This window comes from Dendrobates tinctorius, unplaced genomic scaffold (assembly GCF_039654945.1).
Source record: "Dendrobates tinctorius isolate UK_male_01 unplaced genomic scaffold, ASM3965494v1 ptg000029l, whole genome shotgun sequence".
Taxonomy (NCBI): Eukaryota; Metazoa; Chordata; class Amphibia; order Anura; family Dendrobatidae; genus Dendrobates; species Dendrobates tinctorius.
Genome location: NW_027361697.1, coordinates 55,349,379 through 55,373,771, shown reverse-complemented (window position 1 = coordinate 55,373,771; position 24,393 = coordinate 55,349,379). Strand labels below are relative to the sequence as shown.

The 24,393-nt window shown below is 47.7% G+C and overlaps 1 protein-coding gene across 1 annotated transcript in view; it reads left to right on the top strand.

Moving 5' to 3' along the window:
* Nucleotides 1–24,393, top strand: part of LOC141086003 (mitochondrial adenyl nucleotide antiporter SLC25A24) — an 85,656-nt gene that overhangs the window by 28,800 nt on the left and 32,463 nt on the right. The window contains exons 2-7 of the mRNA XM_073571716.1: nt 7,489–7,615; nt 8,379–8,466; nt 10,255–10,366; nt 10,532–10,690; nt 18,444–18,593; nt 21,641–21,748. Of these exons, the coding sequence (XP_073427817.1) occupies nt 7,489–7,615; nt 8,379–8,466; nt 10,255–10,366; nt 10,532–10,690; nt 18,444–18,593; nt 21,641–21,748 (744 nt within the window). The remainder of the gene's footprint in view (nt 1–7,488; nt 7,616–8,378; nt 8,467–10,254; nt 10,367–10,531; nt 10,691–18,443; nt 18,594–21,640; nt 21,749–24,393) is intronic.

The following is a 24,393-nucleotide window of genomic DNA, read 5'->3' as shown; positions in this document are numbered from 1 at the left end:
GCACGCCAAAATACTCGGAGACCACCCGAGCAGTGAGTATACTTGCTCATCACTAGAAGGGACCAGTTGGTCTATGTGAGAGGGTGAGAAGAAGCCCGCAGTGACATTCCTCCACGATCTGGGAGGCAGAAGGGAACTTTCTTTGGGACGAGTCTCTTCATCCAGTTTTTAACTATGAATTTCTGAGTAAAACTTACTGTCAATGGTTGTAGGCATCTCACACTTGTGCTGCTTGTGGTTCAGGTGGCATGAATCATGTGACAGATTACCAATATCTTTTTTTTTGGATACTGTACAGTAAGTAGGTTACAGGACATATTCAGGAATAATTCAAGAATTGGTCGAACTTGTTACCAATAGCGACCAGATTTTTCCTTTTTTATTCTTTATAACATTGGACAAGTAAGAGGTGATCAGACCTCTTGCTAATGGCAACTCCTCCAGTTCTTTGCTGTGCTAATTTTTCTACATGAGGCAATGGGTTGCTTCCCTGCTGAGAATAACTACAGTAAGCATGGTCCTCATCAATAGCGTAACTAAAGTCTGATGGGCTCCGGTTCAAAATTTGGACCTGTCCCTCCCCCCCCCCCCCCTGCATGTTTTTTCAAATGTATGGACCCTTGTAGCATTCTAAACCCTATAAGGGCATACCTATATGTTGTCCCCTCTCCATTATGTAGTAATGTCCCTCATCCTGAGACTCTTCCTGGTATATATGTCCCACATCTTGGGTTCCTTCCTGATATGTGTCCTCCATTCTGGTATATACACTCTTCATCCTGGGTTCCTTCCTTGTATGTAAAGCCATCATCCTGCCCTTCAACCTGGGTTCCTTCCTGGTATATATGTGTCACTTTCTGGTTAATATGTCCCCAATCCTGGGCCCTTTCCTAGTTGATATGCCCTTCGTCCTGGGTTCCTTCCTGATATACTGGTATATGTCCTCCATTCTGGTATATATTCTCCATCCTGGGTTCCTCCCTAGTATATAAAGCCATCATCCTGATATATATGCCCCCCATCCTGAACCCCTTTTGCTATATATTGCATGTTCCCATCCTGGTATATATGCTCTTCATCCTGTGTTCCTTCCTGTCATATAACTCCCCCATGCTGGGTTCCTTCCTGCTGCTGATCTCTAACCCATAATAAGTAAACGTTCATTCTACTCACTTACCCCCGCTCCCATGTCATGCGGCGTCCTCTTCTGTAGCCAGCACAGATGATTGCCGCTAATATTGGTGTGCCTGCTATGGGTGACGTATGGCCGATGTCAGCTGCTGGCCTCTCATTAGCCGGTTTAGTATATTGCAGTGCAGGGACTCAGCAGGTCTCTGCACCATAAAGTATTTCAATTGAATGTGTATCCTCGTACGCACATCCAGCTGAAATAGCCTTTGGCATCTGCGGGGCCCTCTCCCTCATGGACCCAGTTGAAGTTGCAGCCTCTTTGACCGCGATCGTTATACCTTTGAACCTCGCTGCTTTTGCGTCATTTTGCATGTTATATTTTCTAATGTTCTTTAAATGTGCAGTTTCTCCTTCGTCTCATTGGGGGACACAGAGACTGTGGGTGTGTGCTTCTGCCGTCTGGAGGCCGACACTAAGTGTACAAAAAAAGAGTTAGCTCCTCCTCCGCCGCATACACCCTCGCCCCTAGGCCGGGCGTAACTCAGTTTTTGCTTAGTGTCTGATGGAGGCACACGCAGTCTGGAGTTCCAGACTAGATTTTTTTTTTTTTCTTTCCCTTTTTTCTATGAAGATAAGATAGGGGCGACGGATCCTATAGAGAGGATCCGATCTCCCCAAATCACCAACGGGCGACCACGTGTGAGTAACCCTCCACGTGTCCTCTCCCGCACCGAGGGACACATCTGGGACTTTTTTCCAGACATCTATTTTTTAACGAAAGAGGGGCAACGCGTCCTGATTAGAGGACTCGGTTTCCCCACAACTTCATCAGGCGCGTGTGAGCAGAACCAGTGGTCAGCCTCCACGTTGTTCCTCTCCTACAACAGCAGTGTATGGAGGCCCCGTCCACCCCTTGGTTGTGAGTCCAGGGGGCTGAATCGGAGGCGCAGGTGAGAGCGGGAGCGGGGGTTCCGGTACAGGGGGAAGAGGCCGCGAGTAAAACCGACAGAGCCCCCCCCCCCCCCCGCCTGCACGGCGGATGGTCCTGCTCACCTTTTAATATATGGGGGATCCGCTCCTGGAGCGCACCGCAAGTTGGCGTTGCACCCGGGCTCCGCACGCCGCGTGTATCGGAGCGCGGCCGGAAGCCCGCCGGCGGTCGCGGCCCCGCTGCAATCGCGCGAAGTCGCGCGCCGACTTCCGGTGGTAGCCGGAAGTCCCGCCCGCTGACTTCCGGTGGTAGCCGGAAATCCCGCCCGCTGACGTGGCGGTGGCGGCGGCGAATGCGGAGACGCGCGATATAGGTTCCGGAGAGACTTCCGCCCTAACACCTCGCATCCACGCAGGGGTACTGCAGACAGGAGCCGGTGGGTGAGTGTATCTCCGTTTGGAGAACCACGCTGCTTGTCAGGGAAGAGGTTACCCTCCTCCTCCTTCTACTCTGCCTTCAGCCTGTGCAAGTATGTCTGCCAAAGGGAAAGCTCACTCTTTCCTTTACGCGGTTTGCGTGTCCTGTGGGGTCAGGCTGCCAAAGGCACAGGCGGGTAAATATTGTGAAGCCTGTGAGTCGGAGCGCGCCCAGGAGCCCCCCACTGTTTCTGAACCCAGGGGTCAGGACCCCCCGGAATGGGCGGTGTCCTTATCGCAGTCTATGCTGTCCCTTACAAGGGCAATTGAATCCCTTCAGGGCCCGGGCAGGAGCAGGGAGGGGGGTCTGCCGGCGGAAGAGAGCTCGTCCTCGTCTCAGGACCCTCCAACCATTAGAGGTCGCTCCAGTACCAGGCAAGCTCATATCAAGAGGGTTCGTTCCCCGTCAGCCGGACCCTCCGGGGCTTCGGCGGCGGGTATTAGGGCATCCCGTTCCCCGTCACTGAGCTCTGGGAGCGATCAGGATGAAGGAGAGGAGGAAGAGGCCTGGAATCTAGAAAGTCTGGGGTTCCAGGATTCGGTGGACAGTCTCATTGAGGCAGTCAACCAGACATTAGAGATCGAGGACGATGTGCCCACAGCCTCAGGTCACAAGGTCTCTTTTAAGAAATCCAGGCGACCACATAGAAGATTTGCCACGCATCCGGAGTTTGAGGAGCTAGTCCAGAAACATAGAGATCACCCGGATAAGCGTTTTGCAATGCAAAAAGCGCTGCAGGCAAAGTATCCGTTTCCTCCTGAGCTCCATAAGGCTTGGGTAGAGTCGCCAGTAGTGGACCCTCCGGTATCACGTTTAGCATCAAGATCGCTATTGTCGATACCCAGTGTTTCCTCTATAAAGGACCCAACTGATCGCCTCATGGACGGGCTTGCCCGCTCGGTATATGAGGCAGCAGGGTCGGCTCTGGCCCCCTCCTTTGCGGCGACTTGGGTGGCTAAGGCCATGGTTTCGTGGGGGGACGCTCTGTATAAGGCCCTCCAGGACAGGGATCTCCCCGCGGAGGTCGTAGAGGTGGCAAATCAGATGTCAGGAGCAAGTGATTATCTTGTCAGCGCCTCACTGGACGCGGCCGAGTGCTCGGCGGTGGCGGCGGCAAATGCGATCGCCATTAGGCGTGCATTATGGCTGAGACTGTGGAAAGCGGATTCTATCTCTAAAAAATCCTTAACCTCATTGCCGTTTCAGGGCAATCGACTGTTCGGTGAGAAGCTGGACAAGCTTATCTCAGAAGCCACAGGGGGGAAAAGTAGTTTCCTTCCGCAGCAGAGAAGTTGCCCGGCATTCAGGCAAACGCAAAGGCGTTTTCGACCCTTTCGTAGCCCCTGGGGGGGGACTTCGGCCAGGGCGTACTCCTCCGCAAACGATGGCCAGAGTAGGGAAAAACAAGTCTCTTACAGGGCCAATCCGCTGGGTAGAGGCCGAGGCCATTTACCCAGAGCGAAGGGGGCCAAGCCCCAAAAGCCTCCAGCTAAATGACTGGAGGCACTCCGTACCTACGGACGACAGAGTGGGCGGACGCCTACTAAGGTTCAGCCACGTTTGGGTCGCAGTGACACGCGACACTTGGGTGGCAGAACTTGTATCGTCCGGGTACAAGATAGAGTTTGTCGGACGGCCACCTCAGCGATTCTTCCGTTCGCGACTTTCCAAAACAGATTCGCAGGCGGAGAGTTTGTTACAGGCTGTAACATCGCTACAGCACAAAGGGGTCATCGCCCCAGTGCCGCAGGGCGAAGAGTCGCAGGGGTTTTACTCCAATCTTTTTTCGGTCCCCAAAAAAGACGGGACTGTGAGGCCGGTTCTGGATCTAAAGATCCTAAACAGATTCATCAGGGTCAGGCGATTCCGGATGGAATCCCTCCGCTCGGTCATTGCAGCCATGGATCCAGGGGAATTCCTGGCCTCAATCGATGTGCAGGATGCATATCTGCATATTCCGATATTCCCCCCACACCAGAGGTTCCTGCGATTTGCGATCGGAGGACGTCACTTCCAATTCGTGGCTCTGCCCTTCGGTCTGGCCACTGCCCCCAGAGTCTTTACAAAGATAATGGCGGTGGTTATGGCCATCCTGCATGCACGGGGCATAACGGTGTTACCTTACCTGGACGACCTTTTGGTAAAGGGGCCGTCGTTTCAGGAGTGCCAGGACAATGTCAGTATTACTCTGGATACCCTGGCCCGTCTGGGCTGGCTGATCAATTGGAGCAAGTCGTCTTTGGTTCCAGCCCAAAAAATCGTGTTCCTGGGCATGATTTTCGACACCTCCCGGGGGCTGGTGATCCTCCCTCAGGACAAGGCGCAAAAAATCAAGCAAGGGATACGGAACCTTCTACAGCCGGGCTCCAGATCCATCCGGTATGGCATGAGTGTTTTGGGCAGAATGGTGGCGGCGATAGAAGCAATCCCGTTTGCCCAGTTCCATCTCCGTCCGCTTCAGCATGCGCTCTTGACAGCATGGGACCGGAGGCTGCTGTCTCTCAGTCATCGGTGCAAGTTGTCTCCGCTGGTACGGGGTTCACTCCGGTGGTGGACTCGCGACTCGTCTCTGGTCCAGGGGAAACCCTTTCCCCCGGAACAATGGTTGGTGGTGACGACCGATGCAGGCCTGCAAGGTTGGGGAGCAGTTTTCCAGAGTCACATAGCCCAGGGGCGGTGGTCCGTTCAGGAGATAGTTCTCCCGATCAACATTCTGGAGATACGGGCAATACGATTGGCCCTACAACATTTCCAGTGTTTCCTGAGACACCGGCCGGTGCGCATCCAGACGGACAATGCTACAGCAGTAGCATATGTCAACCATCAAGGGGGCACGCGCAGCCAGGCAGCCATGCGCGAGGTCGGACTGGTACTACGTTGGGCGGAGAAGAACCGCGTGGTAATTTCAGCGGTGCACATTCCAGGAGTCGAAAACTGGGCGGCAGATTTTCTCAGCCGACAGGGGGTCGCGGCAGGAGAATGGTCCCTGCACCCCGAGATCTTTCAGCAGATCTGCCAACGGTGGGGGACACCAGACGTGGACCTTATGGCATCCAGAGAGAATGCCAAAGTACTAAGGTTTGTCGCTCGATCCCTCGATCCGCAGGCAATCGCAGCAGACGCGCTGGTGCTCCCGTGGAACCAGTTTCGTCTCCCGTACTTGTTCCCCCCGCTGCCGCTGCTTCCAAGAGTTATCAGGAAAATAAGGAGAGAGAAGGTTCCAGCAATTCTGCTGGCCCCAGACTGGCCCCGGCGGGCCTGGTACGCAGATCTGGTCCAACTAGTGGTGGACGTACCCTGGCGTCTTCCAGATCGGCCGGACTTACTGTCCCAAGGGCCGATCTGCCATCCGAACTTAGGGGCCCTGTGTTTGACGGCGTGGCCATTGAATCTTGGCTGTTAACACAGGCAGGATTCAGACGCGATGTGGCGGCCACGATGGTGAGTGCCCGAAAGCCTTCCTCGGCGAGGGTGTATCATCGAACTTGGGAAGTTTTCTTCCGTTGGTGTAGGGATCGTGAAGTGGCTCCTCTGGTTTTTTCGATCCCCAACGTACTGGCTTTTCTACAGGCAGGGCTGGACGCAGGGTTGGCCCCGAGTTCCCTCAGAACGCAAATCTCGGCCCTGTCGGTACTTTTCCAACGAAAAGTCGCTTCCGTCTGGCAGGTTAGGACGTTTATGCAGGGGGTCGCACATTTAGTACCCCCCTATAAGGCGCCGACGGAATCATGGGACCTGAACTTGGTGCTCAGAGCCCTTCAGGAGGCCCCTTTCGAACCATTGCAAGAGGTCTCCTTACCTTACCTGTCCAGGAAGGTCGTTTTTCTAGTAGCCATAACGTCTATTAGGCGGGTTTCGGAATTGGCGGCCTTATCTTGTAAACCACCGTTCCTAACCTTTTATAAGGATAAGGTAGTTTTAAGGCCAGCTCCCCCCTTCTTGCCGAAGGTTGTGTCTGCATTTCATATCAACGAAGACATCGTCTTACCCTCGTTTTGCCCGGCACCGGTGCACAGGGTAGAGAAGGCTTTGCACACCCTGGATCTGGTAAGAGCTCTTAGGAGGTATGTGACAAGGACGGCGCCATTCCGCCAGACAGACGCTCTATTCGTGGTTCCAGAGGGACGGCGGAAGGGGCTTGCTGCGTCCAGAGCGACTTTGGCCAGATGGGTTCGCCTGACGGTCCAAGAAGCTTATCAAATCAGTGGCACGCCGGTTCCGGCAGGGATCAAGGCTCACTCGGCACGGGCAGTGGGTGCCTCATGGGCACTACGACACCAGGCTTCAGCGGAGCAGGTATGCAAAGCAGCTACCTGGTCCAGTTTACATACGTTTGTCAAACATTATAACGTACATACCCAGGCATCCTCGGATGCAAGCCTGGGAAGAAAGATTCTCCAGGCAGCAGTTGCGCACCTCTAATCAGGGGCGCAAATTAGCAGGGATTGGGTGAGCTAAGATCCCGCCCAGAGGACTGCTTTAGGACGTCCCACAGTCTCTGTGTCCCCCAATGAGACGAAGGAGAAACATGGATTTTTGTGAGTACTCACCGTAAAATCCTTTTCTCCGAGACGCTCATTGGGGGACACAGCACCCACCCTATCAGCCAGTTGGCATTTGCTTATTTTGAGTTTTACAAATCCTTGTACAAGGTTTAGGGTGGCCCCCTTTTTCAGACATATAGTTTCTTGCCTGAGTTTAAGGCGCGTTCTCCTACTGCTTATGCACTAAACTGAGTTACGCCCGGCCTAGGGGCGAGGGTGTATGCGGCGGAGGAGGAGCTAACTCTTTTTTTGTACACTTAGTGTCGGCCTCCAGACGGCAGAAGCACACACCCACAGTCTCTGTGTCCCCCAATGAGCGTCTCGGAGAAAAGGATTTTACGGTGAGTACTCACAAAAATCCATGTTTTTGTTTTTTACACTGATGACTAGCATTTTTCTCCATAGAAAATCGTTGCAGCTGGAGATACAAACAAGGATGGACAGTTGGATTTTGGGGAATTTATGAAATATTTGGAAGAGCATGAGAAAAAAATGAGAATTGCATTTACCAGCCTGGATAAAAATAAAGATGGTGAGGCATTCGTAATATCTTGCAAATCATCATTGTATCTTAGGTGCTGTATTTTATCCTATATTAATTAGTTAATACAATGCATACTATTCAATAAGAATAAGTCAAATGTATTGCCTTTCTCAGTGGTCTTGGAGGGTAAGGGATCAGGAGATGTTGGTTGGGATCCTTACGGTGTGCAGTTTATGGTTAATCTCAGGTAGAGGAGACAGTAGAATCCTTTCGGTTTTACCCTTTACTCATGCTAAACATACAGGTTTTCCCTGCTGAAAAGTGCAACGTGTGAAAATATCCTTGGATTAGAAAAATTTTAATAATTTTCATGATTATTGGATTTTTGCAGAACAATCCTACATTCATTTTCTAGCCTATGAACCTCTGTAATAGTGACCAGTGTAGCCCACATGCATCTAACATAACCAAAGGAGTTTTCCAACTTCAGGGAAGTAGACCCCAAGATCTCCAAAATGCCTAAAATAAGGAGTTGAGCAGAGACATGCTCTCTCCAGGCTCAGCACGGACTTTCCGCTGCTGCTCAGGTCTTGGTGTTTTGGTTGCAGCGTCACGGCAGTAAGCCAATGACATGGTTATGTCGTGCTGAGGGTCACTTTCCTTTAAGTTTAATAAAGGTTGTTTGTGGGAAAACGTTACCAAAAGATAAGATGGTTGAAGAAGGAAGCCTCTTTCTTTCCTAATTATAAATGCTATTTTTGCTTGTGTATATATAATGTGGTGGTTTCATAAGTTTCCCCTTGTATTTTAGGGAAGATCGAATCATCTGAGATCATGAATTCGCTTAAGGCTTTGGGCATAAACATTTCATCAGATCATGCTGAGAAAATCCTAAAAAGGTCAGGAAAACTATTTTAAATACTCTAGTAAAACTGTTAAGGAAATGTAGGACATGGCTGTGATAAGTTGTAACAAACATTAAAGTTACCATATTTTTCGCTTTATAAGACGCTCTTTTGTTCCCCCAAATTTTGGGGGAAAGTTGGGGGTGTGTCTTATAAAGTGAATCTGTGTGCTGCTGTGCTATAGAGTGTGGGGGGGGGCGGCTCTGGCGTGGAGTCAGGGGGCTGGGGTGGGCTGGATGGGGCTGCAGAGACAGCAGGAGGTCCTGTGCTCCCGCTCATTAGGCTCATGTAATATTCACTGCACCTGCTGTCCATCACCTTGGTGCTGAAACAGAGCTGAGTTGGTACACAGGGGAGCGGTGCATATCACATGTGCCTGCATTCTCCCCCCATCACTATAGACACTTACTGATGATCACTCCTGCTCCCAGCTCCCCTGTGGCTTTCCTGTGTCGAGTCTGCTGTCATCCTCCTCCTGCAGGGCGAGCGGCAGCAGCAGCTCATTCAGGCAGCTCATCGCTTCTAGACTTTGCATGATGTGACCAATAGGACCTGCGGTCACATGACTCCCAGTGTGCACTGCGAGTCACATGACTGCAGCTGAGCAGCTCCTATTGGTCACATCATGGAAGGTCCTGTAGCAACAATAAGCTGCCTGAATGAGCAGCAGCTGCGTGCGCTCTGCAGGAGGAGGTTGACAGCATACTCGACACAGACACAGGTAAGCCACGGGAGAGCTGGGAGCAGGAGCGATCATCAGTAGGTGAGTTAACTGTTTATTATTTTAGCATGTGCTTGCCAGCAGGGGGGAAATATTTGAACGGGGGCCATGTGTGACAGCAGGGGGAAATATAGGGATGGGGGGACAATGTGTGACAGCAGGGGGAAATATAGGGATGGGGGGACAATGTGTGACAGCAGGGGGAAATATAGGGATGGGGGGACAATGTGTGCCAGCAGCGGGGAATATAGGGATGGGGGGGCAATGTGTGCCAGCATTGGGGAATATATGGAGGGGGGGACAATGTGTGCCAGCAGTGGGGAATATATGGAGGGGGGGACAATGTGTGCCAGCAGGGGGGAATATATGGAGCCCCCCTCCATATATTCCCCCCTGCTGGCACACATTGTCCCCCCGGTCTTATAATCCCCCTGCTGGCACACATTGTGCCAGCAGGGAGGAATATATGGAGGGGGGGGCAATGTGTGCCTGCAGGGGGGAATATATGGAGGGGGGGGCAATGTGTGCCTGCAGGGGGGAATATATGGAGGGGGGACAAGGTGTGCCAGCAGGGGGGAATATATGGAGGGGGGGCATTTAGTGACCGGGGGCCATATCCAGGATAGGATGGGGGGGGGCTATGTGCCAGCACAAGGGGGCAATGTGCCAGAATGGGGGTTATATAAATACCAGGATGAGGGACATATACGGTATATGATTTGAAAGATGGACACTGGCATTATAAGACCCACCTCCATTTAACATAAAAAAACATTTTTTTCTCTTTTTCTTCACCAAATTTGGGGGTGCGTCTTATAATCAGGTGCATCTTATAAAGCGGAAAATACGGTAATTAAAAGGATGTGATTGTTTCAGTGGAAAGAGTTGGAGTAATGAGCACCAGTCATGTGGTGGCATGAGGAAGAGAAAGGCGTCTGACATGGTCCAAGGAACAAATATATTGTCCTGCTAAATTTGACCAGTTTCTGTCTGTTTTATGCATTTGGTTTTTTTTTTACAAAACCTCTATCAGTATCGTAATTATTTTCCTATTCTGACAGTATGGATGCAGACGGGACCCTTACTGTTGATTGGAATGAGTGGAGGGACCATTTCCTATTTAACCCGGCTGCTGACATACAGGAAATTATCCGTTACTGGAAGCATTCAACGGTAAGACTAAAGCTAAGGAGAAACCTCTCCAGCCATAGATTTTGATTCCTTACAGTATTTACCTGTAATCATTTTAATAACTTATATAGAGTTTGTGCACCACAGTGAGTAAAGTGGGTGATTAACGTCTCTCTTTTTGTCCGTTTCAACTCCTGCAATGGCCAGGTTCTGGATATTGGTGACAGCCTCACCATCCCTGATGAGTTCACTGAAGAAGAGAAGAAGACCGGCCAATGGTGGAAACAGCTTCTGGCTGGGGGGATGGCAGGAGCGGTGTCACGTACAGGAACGGCGCCCCTCGATCGTCTCAAAGTCATGATGCAGGTACTATAATATCACATTGGGTTTAGCCCCTGTAAGACAGCTCTTACTGCATGTGTTGGGGGACACTTGTTTGGCAGTGGGAGGAAGGCACACCGTAACGGTTTTCTCACATAAACAAGTCCATGCGGTTTATTATGCAATCATAAACCATACCACGAACAGTCCATTACATACATCACCGGAACATAAACATTAAGTTTGCGGTCTCTAAACACGCTGGACCATGCTCCGTCCAGTTCTCGTAGGTGACCGCACAGTTCATTAACTGACCTTTGTCAGTGCACACAGTTCCCCCATTCTCTGTGTTACCTTCCAGGAGCTCCTGCTCCCCATGCTGAATCCTCGTCAGTCCTAAGTCCCTGAGGAAGCTGCCTAACTGGGATCACCGTCCCGGACAGTGCCTTGCTCACCAGGCCACCCTACAATCCAGATCCTCAGCAGGATGGTAGCTTCCTCAACGCAGTAGCCGTCACAGGCTCTACAGGTCCATGGCCTCACCCCGTACTTCCATTAATCCGATCCACATACACACAGGACCTTCCAACACAGAGACCTTCAGCACCTTACACACTGACCATTCAGGTCCATACACTCGGGTCCTGTGACCAGACCTCAGTCACATTATATAGTTGAAACCACCCCCATTGGTGGGCGGTGAATGTGTGGTTAGTCAGTCCCGCCCAGCTCTCCGACTAACCCTATAAGCCCCCCTATTATATACTAAAAACTCGTGCAACTACAAGTCCCAGCACAGCATTATTTCAGGCTTACAGCACAGAGGACCTCTTCGACACATACCGGCCATTTACAATCATGCCGGTCACTGTGTCACCATCATAATCACAGATACGCCTGTGACTGCCATGCAGTCCTATGGTCTCAATACGCCTCCGTGCGTATTCTGAGGAGCACATACAGTGCCTCCTAGCTGTAACAGGGGTCACTGCCTCACACACCCAAGAGTCTATTAACCCCTTTCTGCCATCCGACGTACTATCCCATCCATGGGACCTGGGCCCCTATGCCCATGGACGGGATAGTACGTCGGCGCGATCAGCGGCGCCCGCGTGGTGAGCGCCGCTGATCGCGGCCGGGTGTCAGCTGATTATCACAGCTGACACCCGGCACAATGTGTCAGGGGCGGTCACGGACCGCCCCAGACACGTTAACCCCTTGCACACCGCGATCAAACACGATCGCGGTGTACCGGGGGATAAAGGGAAGCATCGGCAGGGAGGGGGCTCCCTCCGTGCTTCCCTGAGCCCCCCACGGCAGCGCAATGTGCAGCGCTGCTGCGGGGGACTCCTTTCCTCCAGGCCCCCGAATCCAAGATGGCGACGGGGGCCTTCGGGGGCCTGCAGGAAGCTGGCTTCCTCAGTGCCTGCAAAGCGCAGGCATGAGGAAGCCTTCTGCAGTGCCTGTGTCAGATCGCTGATCTGTCACAATGATCTGTGATGTGACAGATCAGCGATCTGTCACAGGACAGTGATGTCCCACCTGGGACTATTTAATAAAGTAAAAAAAAATAAAAAAAAGTGTAAAAATAATTTAAAAAAAAAAAATCGCCAAATAAATTAGAAAAAAAAAAAAAAAAAAAATATTCCCCCAATAAATCCATTTTTTTGGAAATAATAAAAAAAACAAAACAATAAAAGTACACATATTAGGTATCGCCGCGTCCGTAACGACCCGCCCTATAAAACTGTCCCATTAGTTAACCCCTTTAGCGAACCCCTTAAAAAATAAAAATAAAAAACGAAGCAAAAAATGATTTATTATCATACCGCCAAACAAAGTGTAATAACGCGCGATCAAAAAGACGCATATAAATATCCATGGTACCGCTGAAAACGTCATCTTGTCCCGCAAAAAACGAGCCGCCACACAGCATCATCAGCGAAAAAATAAAAAAGTTATAGCTCGCTGAATAAAGCGATGCAAAAATAATTATTTTTTATATAAAATAGTTTTCATTGCATAAAACCGACAAAAACATAAAAAAACGACCTAAATGAGGTATCGCTGTAACCGTACTGACCCGAAGAATAAAACCGCTTTATCAATTTTACCGCACGCGGAACGGTGTAAACGCACCCCCCCCAAAAGAAATTCATGAAACGCTGGTTTTTGTTCATTCTGCGTCCCAAAAATCGGAATAAAAAGCGATCAAAAAATTTCACGTGCCCGAAAATGGTACCAATAAAAACGTCAACTCGTCCCGCAAAAAATAAGACCTCACATGACTCGGTGGGTCAAAATACGGAAAAATTATAGCTCTCAATATGTGGTGATGCAAAAACTATTTTTACAATAAAAAGCGTCTTTTAGCGTGCGACAGCCGCCAAACATAAAAACCGCCATAAATAGTAAATCAAACCCCCCGTTATCACCCCCTTAGTTAGGGAAAAATAATAAAATAAAAAAAATGTATTTATTTCCATTTTTCCATTAGGGTTAGGGCTAGGGTTAGGGGTGTGTTGGGGTAGGGCTAGGGTTAGGGCTAGGGTTAGGGTTAGGGGCGTGTTGGGGTTCGGGTTGGAGTTAGAATTGGGGGTTTCCACTGTTTGGGCACATCAGGGGCTCTCCAAATGCAACATGGCGTCTGATCTCAATTCCAGCCAATTCTGAGTTGAAAAAGTCAAATGGTGCTCCTACCCTTCCAAGCTCTGCTATGCGCCCAAACAGTGTTTTACCCCCACATGTAGGGTATCAGCCTACTCAGGACAAATTGCAAAACAATTTTTGGGGTCCAGTTTCTCCTGTTACCCTTAGGAAAATAAAAAAATTGGGGGCAAAAATATCATTTTTGTGGAAAAAAATGATTTTTTTATTTTCACGTCCGAGTGTTATAAACTTCTGTGAAGCACTTGGGGGTTCAAAGTGCTCACCACACATCTAGATAAGTTCCGTGGGGGGTCTAGAGTCCAAAATGGGGTCACTTGTGCGGAGTTTCAATAGTTTAGGTACATCAGGGGCTCTCCAAACGCACATGACACCCGCAGACCATTCCATCAAAGTCTGCATTCCAAAACGTCACTGCTTCCCTTCCGAGCCCCGACGTGTGTCCATACAGTAGTTTTCTCCCACATATGGGGTGTCGGCGTACTCAGGACAAATTGGACAACAACTTTTGGGGTCCAATTTCTCCTGTTACCCTTGGGGAAAATGAAAAAATTGGGGACTAATTGATCATGTTTTTGGAAAAAATACGATTTTTTTTATTTTCATGCCCGGGCATTATAAACTTCTGTGAAGCCCTTGGGGGTTCAAAGCGCTCACCACACATCTAGATAAGTTCCTTAGGGGGTCTCCTTTCCAAAATGGGGTCACTTGTGGGGGTTTCCACTGTTTAGGTACATTAGGGGCTCTCCAAAGGCAACATGACACCCGCAGACCATTCCATCAAAGTCTGCATTCCAAAACGTCACTACCTCCCTTCCGAGCCCTGACGTGTGTCCATACAGTAGTTTTATCCCACATATGGGGTGTCAGCGTACTCAGGACAAATTGGCCAACAACTTTTGGGGTTCAATTTCTCCTGTTACCCTTGGGAAAATAAAAAAATTGGGGACTAATTGATCATGTTTGTGGAAAAAATACGATTTTTTTATTTTCATGCCCTGGCATTATAAACTTCTGTGAAGCCCTTGGGGGTTCAAAGTGCTCACCTCACATCTAGATAAGTTCCTTAGTGGGTCTAGTTTTCAAAATGGGGTCATTTGTGGGGGGTTTCCACTGTTTAGGTACATTAGGGGCTCTCCAAAGGCAACATGACACCCGCAGACCATTCCATCAAAGTCTGCATTCCAAAACGTCACTACTTCCCTTCTGAGCCCCGACGTGTGCCCATACAGTAGTTTTCTCCCACATATGGGGTATCAGCATACTCAGGACAAATTGGACAACAACTTTTAAGGTCCAATTTCTCCTGGTACCCTTGGGAAAATAAAAAAATGGTGACTAAAAGATCATGTTTGTGGAAAAAATACGAATTTTTTATTTTCACGCCCGGGCGTTATAAACTTCTGTGAAGCACTGGGGGGGTCAAAGTGCTCACCACACATCTAGATAAGTTCCTTAGGGGGTCTAGTTTCCAAAATGGTGTCATTTGTGGGGGGGTTCCACTGTTTTGGTACATCAGGAGTTTTCCAAACGCGACATGGTGTCCGATCTCAATTCCAGCCAAAAACGTCAAATGGCGCTGCTTCCCTTCAGAGCTCTGCCATGCGCCCAAATAGTGGTTTACCCCCACATGTGGGGTATCAGCGTACTCAGGACAAATTGCACAATAACTTTTAGGGTCCTGTTACCCTTGGAAAAATAAGAATTGAGGGTGAAAAGATCATTTTTGTGGAAAAAATATGATTTTTTAATTGTATGGCTTTATGTTATAAACTTCTGTGAAGCCCATGGGGGTTCAAAGTTCTCACCACACATCTAGATAAGTTCCTTAGGGGGTCTAGTTTCCAAAATGGTGTCATTTGTGGGGGGGTTTCCACTGTTTTGGTACATCAGGGGTTTTCCAAACGCGACATGGTGTCCGATCTCAATTCCAGCCAAAAACGTCAAATGGCGCTGCTTCCCTTCCGAGCTCTGCCATGCGCCCAAATAGTGGTTTACCCCCACATGTGGGGTATCAGCGTACTCAGGACAAATTGCACAATAACTTTTAGGGTCCTGTTACCCTTGGGAAAATAAAAATTGGGGTGAAAAGATCATTTTTGTGGAAAAAATATGATTTTTTTAATTGTACCGCTGTACGTTATAAACTTCTGTAAAGCCCTTGTGGGTTCAAAGTTCTCACCACATATCTAGATAAGTTCCTTGGGGGGTCTAGTTTCCAAAATGGGGTCACTTGTAGGGGGTTTCCACTGTTTAGGTACATCAGGGACTCTCCAAACGTGACATGGCGTCCAATCTGAATTCCAGCCAATTTTGCATTGAAAAAGTCAAACTGCGCTCCTTCCATTCTGAGCTCTGCCATGCGCCGAAACAGTCGTCCCCCCCCCCACATATCAGGTATCTGCGTACTCAGGACAAATTGCACAATAACTTTTGCAGTTCAATTTCTCCTGTTACCCTTGGTAAAATAAAAAAAATTGAACCTGAAGTATTTTTTTTATGAAAAAAAGTTAGATGTTCATTTTTTTTTAAATATTCAAAAAAATTCCTGTGACGCACCTAAAGGGTTAATAAACTTCTTGAATGTGGTTTTGAGCACCTTAAGGGGTGCAGTTTTTAGAATGGTGTCACTTTTGGGTATTTTCTATCATATAGACCCCTCAAAGTGGCTTCAAATGTGATGTGGTCCTAAAAATAAAATGGTGTTGTAAAAATGAGAAATCGCTGGTCAACTTTTAACCCTTATAACTTCCTAACAAAAAAAAATTTTGGTTCCAAAATTGTGCTGATGTAAAGTAAACATGTGGGAAATGTTAGTTATCAAGTTTTTTGTGTGCCGTATCTCTGTGATTTAAGGACATAAAAATTCAAAGTTGGAAAATTGCGAAATTTTCAAAATTTTCGCCAAATTTCCGTTTTTCTCACAAACGCAAGTTATTTGAATGAAATTTTACCACTAACATGAAGTACAATATGTCACGAGAAAACAATGTCAGAATCACCAGGATCCATGGAAGCGTTCCAGAGTTATGACCTCATAAAGGTACAGTGGTCAGAATTGTAAAAATTGGCCCGGTCATGAACGTGCAAACCACCCTTGGGGGTGAAGGGGTTAATGACTAATGTAATTTGGCCCATCCATTCAATTGTTTCATATTTGGTATTGGTGAGCTTGGGACTGAACCGTAAAGAGGTTTTCCAGCCTAAACAAGTTACTATAAACTGACCAGATACATGTTATGAGTTAGATCTGTGTAGGACCCACACTGATTGCCAAAATGAAGTACTTGTGTGCCTCAATAGAATTGCAGTCTGTAGCTGAGCGGTGTGCTTGACTGTCTTGATCAGTGTCATGGGCTTGAATGTAGTGGCAGGTGGTCCATGCACCCTGCCCATCAATTCAGTTCCTCTAGGAAGCAGTCTTGCACCCAGGGAAGAAGAGGACACAGACGTCCCCCATCCTGGCCGTTAGTGAGATACATATCATTTTGTCAGTTTTCACCTACCAGTGGATAGTTAAAGACTTTATCAGACTTGATTACCTGGCAGCCAAGGATCAGACTTGAGATATTGCAGAAGCCCAAGGATGGAGGGGGACTGGCTCTTCTGAACCCTTGGATTTATTACTTAACTGCTCAGGGCCAACAGATGATAGGGTGGAGGGATGTGTCTGGGGCTGGTTCAATACAAAGGGTCTGGGTTCAGGTGATGGGGAGGGGTCCCTTGGTTCAGGGGTTGGAGGCAGGAAGTTTAAGGAAGTTGGGTTTGATTTATCCTACTTTAGCGCTGATACATAGTCTGGGAGGCAATTAAAAGGATTAGGGGTTTGGAACACTTGACAAATTTTTCCCCGATATGGCAAAACGAGACTCTACCGGAATTTGTTAAAATGGGAGAATTTAAAAATTGGATGAGACAGGGAATACAGTACATGGTTCAGGTGAAGGACGTGCAGGGACTGGTGCCCTTTGGAAAGTTGCAGGAAGATTATGGTCTGCAGATTTCAATATGGGCAGTTTAGGCATGCTTATGTTATGCAGAGTAGGACAATGAATATGGAGATTCACAAGGATATATTGATTTATGTCTGTGCATAGGGGGGAACAAAAGGGGTAGTGTCGGGAATTTATAAGGATCTAATGCATACTATTTTAAATAATTATCCTATTAGAGCACAGGGGAAATGGGAGGAGGAGTTAGGTAGGATAGAGGAAGATGATAAATGGGAAGTGATTATGGAATATATACTCCAATTATCGCTGAGTGAACCGGGCAGACTCTCGCAGATATATGTACTCCATAGAGTATATAGGACTCCTGAACAGCTGTATAGAGCAGGTCTGAGACAGACTTCTGAGTGTCCTCGGTGCCGAATGGAGGGGACTGCAGTTCTCCATATGTTATGGCAGTGTCCAAATCTGAACCCACATTGGACGGCGGTGCTTAATGCCATAGGAGGAGCGTATGGTTGTAGGATTGAAAGGGAACCTGTGGTGTGTATACTGGGATATGTGGAGGAGGTCCAGGTACATAATAAATATAAGGTGGCTATAGCTAGATTATTATATATTGCGCGAAAACTGTTCGCAAGATACTGGATAAATGAAGATCCGCCGACATTGAGGGAATTTTTCCGACAGTCTGAGTCTATTGTTAATATGGAAAAAGACATTTACGTTAAGAGAAAAGGCATAAGAACATTTGAGACACACTGGACACCTTGGGTGGAGAGAAGATGACCCTGAACTTAGGTTACACCATGCATTATTTGCTGCTCTTGTATATAATGGGGGGAGGGGAAGGGAGGGAGGGAATTTCTGAAACTAATGACCATTGTTAATGTTCTCATTGCGATTTTTGTTCTATTGTTTTGTACCTTGAATTTGGTTAAATAAAAATTTATCTGATTTAAAAAAAACAAACAAACAAAAAAAACTTGATTACCTGCTCTAATAGGCAGCAGCAGTAGCGAGGGCTATCCATATCAATTTCTATAAATGTTTAAGTGTATTTTAACCTTTTATCATGGTAGTCACAGATCATCAAATTTGATTCTGTTTGTCCTGATGCAATTTGCAGCAAGAAATAAGCATTGTCTTTGTCCTGATTAATACATTTCTCAATCTGCCAGGTTCATGGATCAAAAGGAGGCTCGAATATGTTAGGTGGTCTGAAGCAAATGGTAAAGGAAGGAGGCATCCGATCCCTTTGGCGAGGAAATGGAGTAAATGTCATCAAAATTGCCCCTGAGACTGCGATGAAATTTTATGCATATGAGCAGGTAATAGAATTAATACCGGATTATTTATGGTCGGTTCCACCTATCATTTGAGATACTTGAAACAAATTATGTACCACGGCTTTGTAGCCATTATGTGCCAAGTATAGTATTGCTAGCATGATATGGCAAAGGGGTCGTTTGGGCATTGTCTGATCACTACGCTAAATTGCAATTTGTAACCTATGAAGCCCCCATTTTTATGACCATGGACCAGCAGTTTCATTACAGTCCTGTGGCATCTCTATATATAAAAATGAATGTGTGTATCACCAACCAATCACGAAGCATCTTTCATTTCACCAGAGCTGTTCAAAAGACGCTGAGCTGTGATTGGTTGCTATGACCAACAGTTTTCCCACTTGACAACACCTCAGCAGACACTGACATGGTGGGAGAAATATAGCATCCCTGGGAACATAAGCTCCCAGCCATTGTCTGCCCCCCTGAATGGAGCAGAGAGCACATGACAGAAATGAATCCCCCCTCCCGTGCCTATATACCCATCACACATCCTCCATCCCGTAGGCACATCTTTCCTCTTAAAGGGATCATTGGTATGGAAGTCAGCAAATCCATCCAGCGCTTTGGTTTTGACCCCAAACCTCTCTTAAAGGGATCCCCGGTATGGAAGTTAGGACAATTCCACTTAGCTCTGTGGTTCTGACCCCAGGGTCTCTTAAATGGATCATTGGTATGGAATTTAGGGCAAATCCACTCTGGGCTTTGGTACTGACCCCAGGCCCTCCTTAAAGGGATCTCCGGTGTGGAAGTCAGGGCAATTGCCTTCAAATGCTCTGGTACTGACCCCAGGCTCTCTTAAAGGGATCTTCTGTATGGAAGTTAGGACAAATCCCTCGGCGCTCTGATTCTGACCCCAGGGTTCTATTAAAGGGATCATTGGTATGGAAGTCAGGGCAAATCCACTCAACGCTCTGGTTCTGATCCCAGGCTCTCTTAAAGGGATCCCCGGTATGGAAGTTAGGATAAATCCACTCAGCGCTCTGGCTCTGACCCAAGTCCCCTCTTAAAGGGATCCTCGGTACGGAAGTGAGGGAAAATCCACTCTGCGCTTTGGTACTGACCCCAGTCCTCTCTTAAAGGGATCTCCATTATGGAAGTTAGGGTAAATCCCTCAGCACTCTGATTCTCACCCAGGCTTCTATTAAAGGGATCATTGGTATGGAAGTCAGGGCAAATCTACTCAGCGCTCTGGTTCTGACGCCAGGCCTCTCTTAAAGGGATCCCCAGTATGGAAGTTAGGACCGTTCCACTCAGCGCTCTGGTTCTGACTCCAGGCTAACGGGATGATGTGGGATATTAGGAGTAGTAGTCCAGTGGCTCTGGCTGATGTGGGATATTAGTGGTAGTAGTCCGGTGGCTCTGGCTGACGGCATGATGTGGGATATTAGTGGTAGTTGTCCGGTGGCTCTGGCTGATGGGATGATGTGGGATATTAGGGGTAGTAGTCCGGTGGCTATTGCTGATGGGATGATGTAGGATATTAGGAGTAGTATTCCGGTGGCTCTGGCTGATGGGACCATGTGGGATATTAGGGGTTGTTCTGTAGCTCTGGCTGATGGGATGATGTGGGATATTAGGAGTAGTAGTCCGGTGGCCCAGGCTGATGGGACGATGTGGGATATTATAGTGAATGTGGCTATGCAGAATGGGCGGGGCTCTACACTCAGTGTATATATGTTTACCCGTCCAGGCCTCCAGAGAAATGCAGTGGACCCATATAGTTAAGATGGCAACACAGGTGCAAGAATACCGATGAAACAACCGCTCACAGCCTACCAATATATAGAGGGGGCGGTTGCCTGGTATGTTAATGCACAATAAAAAAAGCCCTGATCTACACCATTAGATTGCCCATCCTGGTGCTTACTTGCCTATTTCTGCAGTGACTGAGCATCATCCACACCATCAGTTAGCCCATCTTGGTGTTTAGTTGCCTATTTTTCCAATGACCGAGTGTCCTCTACACCAGCATGGCTTCATGCTACGACCAACACGTTGCCCATACTTGGCCGGACCACAGTGACCTGTAGTAGTCTTAGATGGCATTGCATGCAGATAGTGCTCTAGAGAGAGCTTTTTTTTTTCTCTTGATTCAATACAACCAAGCCAGTTTTACTATATTAATCCGTGTGTATATTTTACAACATGATTTTATTCTTTTATACTAATCTTTCTGGAACTATAGGTAACAAAGATGGGTAAAAGTGTTTGCAATCAGATATTTAGGGTACAGACCATCTTCTGTGCCTGTCTTGTTTAACCTCTTCTTCTCCCATGTTGCTTTAAACTACAGACTGTCAGTGCTGTTGTAGTTTCAAACTAGCTGAACATGTTGAAGGCCACCATGTTATGAGATGGATTGGTCAAAGTACTGACACATGTATGACCACTTCAGTTTTCTGAGGAGCTTTTTATCACTCTATATTTGGTGAAGGTGATCACAATACGTTTCTATAGTGGTGATTTTTGTGAATCTGGCGTCAGATTTACTTCTTTCTCCATGTTTGTCCAACAAGCTTAAACACCTGCTTGGCCCCCAGGATGCTGAATTAAGAAAATTTTATGCACAAACAAGAAGTATTCAGCTCACCCCTCTTCACTCCTGATCACACCTCCGACGCACGGAAACACCCTGACCCGGGTGTATAGTGCATGCAAAACATAAAGAAGGATTTTTCCAGCGTCTCCAGGAGATAAAATAATAATTGCTTTATTGAGAATATAAAATCTTCATACCATCAGGTAAAAACGACATAAAGAGGCGTATGGAGGGGAGCAATTTCCTACGCGTTTCACCCTGAAAGGGCTTAAGAAAATTTTATATCATATATTTCTTTGCACTTGTAGATGAAATACACACTAGACTGAAAAGTGGCATGACCAGCTGGTGAGCCATATGCTTACTGTCTCTGGGCTATGACATTTATGTAAAATGAACTTTCTACAATGTATGACATGCAATTCCAAGACAAGAGGACACCCCTTGAGAAATTCCAAAATGTCATGTTTTTATTTTTTTCTTTCAGTACAAGAAGATCTTCAGCTCCCACAGTGGCAAGTTAGGCACTGCAGAGCGATTTATTGCTGGGTCTCTGGCTGGAGCCACAGCGCAGACTTCAATATATCCTATGGAGGTTCTGAAATTTCTTCTTATACTAGAGTATTTTATATTTACTCAGAGCAGTTAGCAAAGTATTTACCCCCTGTCTCCCTGATGAAAAAATACATTGTCTTGATAAGCAAATCTAAAATCAAAACCTATCCAGACAAAATCAAGAATGCGACTAGTGTCTTTGTACCTTTATACAAACAGCTATGCAACCAATAAATTATTTTCAAATGTTCCTACAATTAACCAAAATTGGAAATTTTCTGCTAAAAGGGATTCCCTATTTATTTATTTTTTTAAATGGTTACAAAGCCAGAATTGTCAAATATATCCAAACCACTTTATACCTTCCAGGTAAATTCCTTGCAGCTACAGTGGTAGTGTAGTGGTGACATTAGCGTGGCCAGCACTTGATTGCTGAGGCCAGCGATTGCAGCTGTCTTGTGCATCTAGTCAGCACATCACCACTGCATATATATATATATATATATATATATATCTATCACAGTACAGACCAAGTTTGGTCAAACCTTCTCATTCAAAGAGTTTTCTTTATTTTCATGACTATGAAAATTGTAGATTCACTCTGAAGGCATCAAGACTTTGAATTAACACATGTGGAATTATATAATTAATAAAAAAGTGTGAAACAACTGAAAATATGTCTTATATTCTAGGTTCTTCAAAGTAGCCACCTTTTGCTTTGATTACTGCTTTGCACACTCTTGGCATTTTCTTGATGAGCTTCAAGAGGTAGTCACCGGAAATGGTCTGCCAACAGTCTTGAAGGAGTTCCCAGAGATGCTTAGCACTTGTTGGCCCTTTTGCCTTCACTCTGCGGTCCAGCTCACCAAACCATCTCGATTGGGTTCAGGTCTGGTGACTGTGGAGACCAGGTCATCTGGCGTAGCATCCCATCACTCTCCTTCTTGGTCAAATAGCCCTTACACAGCCTGGAGGTGTGTTGGGGTCATTGTCCTGTTGAAAAATAAATAATGGTCCAACTAAACACAAACCGGATGGAATAGCATGCTGCTGCAAGATGCTGTGGTAGCCATGCTGGTTCAGTATACCTTCAATTTTGAATAAATCCCCAACAGTGTCACCAGCAAAGCACCCCCACACCATCACACCTCCTCCTCCATGCTTCAAGGTGGGAACCAGGCATGTAGAGTCCATCCGTTCACCTTTTCTGTGTCGCACAAAGACACGGTGGTTGGAACCAAACATCTCAAGTTTGGACTCATCAGACCAAAGCACAGATTTCCACTGGTCTAATGTCCATTCCTTGTGTTCTTTAGCCCAAACAAGTCTCTTCTGATTGTTGCCTGTCCTTAGCAGTGGTTTCCTAGCAGCTATTTTACCATAAAGGCCTGCTGCACAAAGTCACCTCTTAACAGTTGTTATAGAGATGTGTCTGCTGCTATAACTCTGTGTGGCATTGACCTGGTCTCTAATCTAAGCTGCTGTTAACCTGCGATTTCTGAGGCTGGTGACTCGGATGAACTTATCCTCCGCAGCAGAGGTGACTCTTGGTCTTCCTTTCCTGGGGCGGTCCTCATGTGAGCCAGTTTCTTTGTAGCGCTTGATGGTTTTTGCCACTGCACTTGGGGACCCTTTCAAAGTTTTCCCAATTTTTCGGACTGACTGACCTTCATTTCTTAACGTAATGATGGCCACTCGTTTTTCTTTACTTGGCTGCTTTTTTCTTGCCATAATACAAATTCTAACAGTCTATTCAGTAGGACTGTCAGCTGTGTATCCATCAGACTTCTGCACAACACAACTGATGGTCCCAACCCCATTTATAAGGCAAGAAATCCCACTTTATAATCATGACAGGGCACACCTGTGAAGTGAAAACCATTTCTGGTGACAACCTCTTGAAGCTCATCAAGAGAATGCCAAGAGTGTGCAAAGCAGTAATCAAAGCAAAAGGTTACTACTTTGAAGAACCCAGAATATAAGACATACAGTATTTTCTCTAGTCACCTTCCACGACAGCAGCATCGGAGGATGTCTCCCCGCCCTAATGGGGGACAGGAAATGCACAAGAGGTTAAACAACCCTCCCCTTCCTACTAGCTCCAGTGTTTTTCCTGTCCCCTAGTGCTGCCGTGGCCGGCGACCGGAGACACTTTCCTAATTACCTAGAAGCTGGGCGGCCGACGGTCGGGGACTCCGCTCTCCTCCGTCTGGCAGACCGCTCCCGTCTCAGCTGCGGCGTGACTTGGGACCCCCACCCGCCTCTCCTGCGCCCCCCCAGCGGGATAAAGCGAGGCGGCGACGTGCGGCCGGGGTCCTCGGTGAGCTCCCCGGTGTCCTCCCCACGGCGGCTGGCGCACACGCGCATCGGAATTGACGCGGCGCTGAACTTCCGGTTCACCATCCCAGTGCTCTGGTGGAGCGCTTAAGCGGCCAATATGGAGGCCGCCGATAGGGGCTGGCGGCATCTCGGGCCTGAGCTAATCCATGGCCCCCTCCCCCACTGATCGGCCACCAAGGCGAACTGGGAGCAAAGGGGCGGAGCCAGCGACCCCAGGAGGGGCGGAGGACGGGACTACCGCGGACAGCTGCAGAATCAGCCGCAAGGAGGGGTGATCTAGATTGCCACCACCTGTGGACCAGGGGAGGAGGAGCACAGCACACGCTGATGGACCTCGGCTATTAG